General features: G+C 33.5%; 1 protein-coding gene across 1 annotated transcript; it reads right to left on the bottom strand.

The window, feature by feature from the left end:
* Positions 1-759: 759 nt before the first annotated feature.
* Positions 760-2,638, bottom strand: LOC126714270 (1-aminocyclopropane-1-carboxylate synthase 7). The gene is made up of 3 exons (XM_050414341.1): positions 2,322-2,638; positions 1,909-2,198; positions 760-1,791 (listed from the first exon to the last, which is right to left on the bottom strand). Exons 1-3 carry the CDS (start codon positions 2,490-2,492, stop codon positions 939-941), a joined length of 1,314 nt encoding a protein of 437 aa, XP_050270298.1. The 5' UTR covers positions 2,493-2,638; the 3' UTR covers positions 760-938.
* Positions 2,639-3,025: the final 387 nt, after the last annotated feature.

Genomic DNA, 3,025 nt, shown 5'->3' with positions numbered 1-3,025 from the left:
ACTCAAAAACTTAACAAAAAAAAATAAAAATATTCACAATAGTAATTGTATTTTAGCATAAAAAGAACTATTTTACCATCAAAGAACCAAAAAAATCATGTATTATTGGAGAAGATGAAACTAAATTTTTTGCAATTACAGTAAACTGGTATAAATACCAGTTGATTGTAGCAAGTTGTTAAAAATAAAATACAATATTTTATTGAGATTATATTTCTTTCTTCAATTAAAAAACTCAAATTCTCTCTCTTCTTTTATTATTTTAATGAGTTATTTATATTATTTTAAATAAAGTGATAAAAAAAAATACAACATTTGATATTAGGTGTATTGTAAAGTGAGGTAGTAAAATAAATAAAATACTTTTTTGAGGTGCTAAAAACTATAATTTTTAGCGCCATTACCCTAAATGCTCCAACTTCCAAAAAAAAAAAAAAATCATAACCAGCCTAATATTAAAAAAAACATTATTTTGTTTTTGTTTTTATCTTTGTTGGTAAATAATTGCCTCATAATATATTTAAAAACAACGATTTTAAGTATTTATAATTTTTTAATACTATATGGATGCCTATTTGAAGTTTATTTATTTTTTCTTTATATTTCAGTCCCTGCTAGCTTAAAATCCTAGGTCCGTACTTGTAACCAAGTCAAAGGAATTATAAAATAGTTCCAAGTTTCTATCTTTTATCTCAAAAAAAAAAAAAAAGTTCCAAGTGAGAGAAAAATTCTGCAGTGTTACTTCAATGACAAATGGAATTACTGGGAAACTTGCTTCGCAAAGCAAGAAAACAAAATATTTTCCAATTCAATCTGATTTACAGTATAGTAAAATAATGGGACCAGCCCAATTCCTGAAATGGTTTTTGTCACCCAAAGATTCAAAATGGGTAAAACCATAAAAAAAATTGAAGATTTACTGAGAAGAGATTAGATTTCTAACTCTCTCTTTTTTCCATGAAATTATGGATTCTTTTCAATGCAACTTCTAGTGTCTGCTCACTCATGTTCGCAAAACACACCCTGAACCAACCAGGTTCCGAACAGTGACAAGAAGAGCCTGGAGATATATTTAGCTTCACTTCATGCAGGATGGAGTTCCAAAGAGTCAATTCACCTTCTCTTGTAGGTTTCTCCAACAATGGACTTAGATTCATCCAGCAAAACAACCCGGCATTACCTTTCAAACACTCAATCCCAGCACTCCTTAGACCTTCAATGATCATATTATACCTCTTCCTTAGTCTCTCACGGTTTGTCTTGATGTAGTTCTCAGTGAATTCCTTGTTAGATAACATGGAGGCCAGTAGATGTTGTGTTTGAGAAGAAATTAAGGTAAAGCTGGACATCCTCCTAGCTGTGGTCACAACCTTGTCGTTGTACGAGTATATCGTGCCAACTCTAAAACCAGGAAGGCCAAGGTCTTTGGAAAGACTATAAACAATGTGAACTCTTTCTGAATTCTTATACTGACGAGCTTCAAGGATTTCTGCAATGCTTATGAACTCAGATGATGAAAACACAGATCCTGAGTAGATTTCATCAGAGACAAGATGGATGTTCTTGCGTGTGACAAAATCAAAAATCTCTTCAAGAACTGAGCGTTGGATTGTTGCCCCTAATGGGTTCGAAGGGTTTGTGATTAGTACCCCTCTAACTTTGATGTTCATGGCTTCTGCTTCACTATATGCAGCTTCTAAAGCTTGAGGAGTAATCTGGAAATTGTTTGAGCTGTCACAGTGGATTGGAACAATCTTCACACCAGTCCTCCACCTTAAATCTCTATCAAATCTGAGTAAAAAGAATAGAAATTGACATCAGTACAAGGTTATATATTCATATAAACAAGATAACATAAAATGAACTATTTCAATGGAAGTTTGATCAAGTACTAGTACTATTTCTTACCCTGGATAGTATGGGGTTGGAACTAGTAAAGCATCCCCAGGATCAGCCAAAATGAATGTCAAAAGTTCATTAGCCGCAGTTGCACCTGCAGTTAGGACTACTCTTTCAGGGTCAAATTTTGCTCTCCCTCCTCTTATTTGTTCCATGAAACTTGCCATTGCCTTTCTGAAAGATAGAAGTCCGTGGTAATCTTGAAACAATGCATTCTCTCTAAATCCAGATGCTCCTTTTCCCCAGCTAGAGGCTTCTGAATGTGTTTCCAAGAAAGCTTCTAGCAAATCAAATGAAACCTGTTCAAGAAGCAACACACAAACGTTAACATGCAAATTATATAAAGTGAGAAACAGTAACACAAAAGTTTCTTCTTTTTGCTTTTGCAATAACTGTTTGATAGACTCTTTGTGCACACTTACTTGATTTTCTGCCAATCCCATCTGTATAACTCCCGAGGGGTTGTTGAGTTCATCATAAGGGTTTTCATCATATGCTTTCCAGCCAGCAAAATATGGGGAATCTTCCCCATGAGTTTCAGAAACAGCTACTTTTGATAGTCCAACAGAAGGTTGCTCAATCTCTATAGCCATAACTAGCTTTCTTGTAAATAATGAAGCCTTTTTTCTTTTCTTTTTTTTTACAAAGAAAGCTGCTGTGGATATGAGAGATGAGAGAGAAAAGAGAAGATTGCTGAAGGTGTTGTTGAATGAATGAAAGCTTTTGTCGAAGACCCCTTTATATATAGGAAGTCTTTGACATAAAATAAGACCTTCGCATCTCTAAGAAAATAAAAAATAAAAAAACAATAAGTGAAAGAACAAATATCAATGATTGATTCTGTAGTGTAAGCAAGATCAAAGCTAACCTTTTACAGATATCGTTTTTATCTCTGGTGACAACTGTTAGCCTCTGTCATCTTGTCAAAGCTTTCTTTATCTCAATCTTCATGAGATCCATTCCGAATAATGGTGGTTGATGAGGGGTGGGTGCTATTCATTATAATCCCAATCCTTCTGCAAGTTCTATTTGTCAGAATAAACAATTTCTTTTTTGTTTAAATTACTTTCTGCTTTATAGACTATACAGTGGTGTTTGGTATAACTTACTTTCATTGGTTAAAAAA

The sequence above is a fragment of the Quercus robur genome, chromosome 2 (genome assembly GCF_932294415.1).
Source record: "Quercus robur chromosome 2, dhQueRobu3.1, whole genome shotgun sequence".
Classification (NCBI taxonomy): Eukaryota; Viridiplantae; Streptophyta; class Magnoliopsida; order Fagales; family Fagaceae; genus Quercus; species Quercus robur.
Note: the sequence above shows the minus strand (reverse complement) of the source record. Positions and strands in the feature narration are given on the sequence as shown.

Excerpts from the sequence above, each read along its gene's own strand:
- LOC126714270 (XM_050414341.1), bottom strand. The coding sequence starts at position 2,492 with ATGGCTATAGAGATTGAGCAACCTTCTGTTGGACTATCAAAAGTAGCT. Across the intron at positions 2,199-2,321 it reads TGGGATTGGCAGAAAATCAA|GTTTCATTTGATTTGCTAGA; the intron begins GTAAGTGTGCAC and ends CTTCTTGAACAG. Across the intron at positions 1,792-1,908 it reads CCAACCCCATACTATCCAGG|ATTTGATAGAGATTTAAGGT; the intron begins GTAAGAAATAGT and ends CTTTTTACTCAG.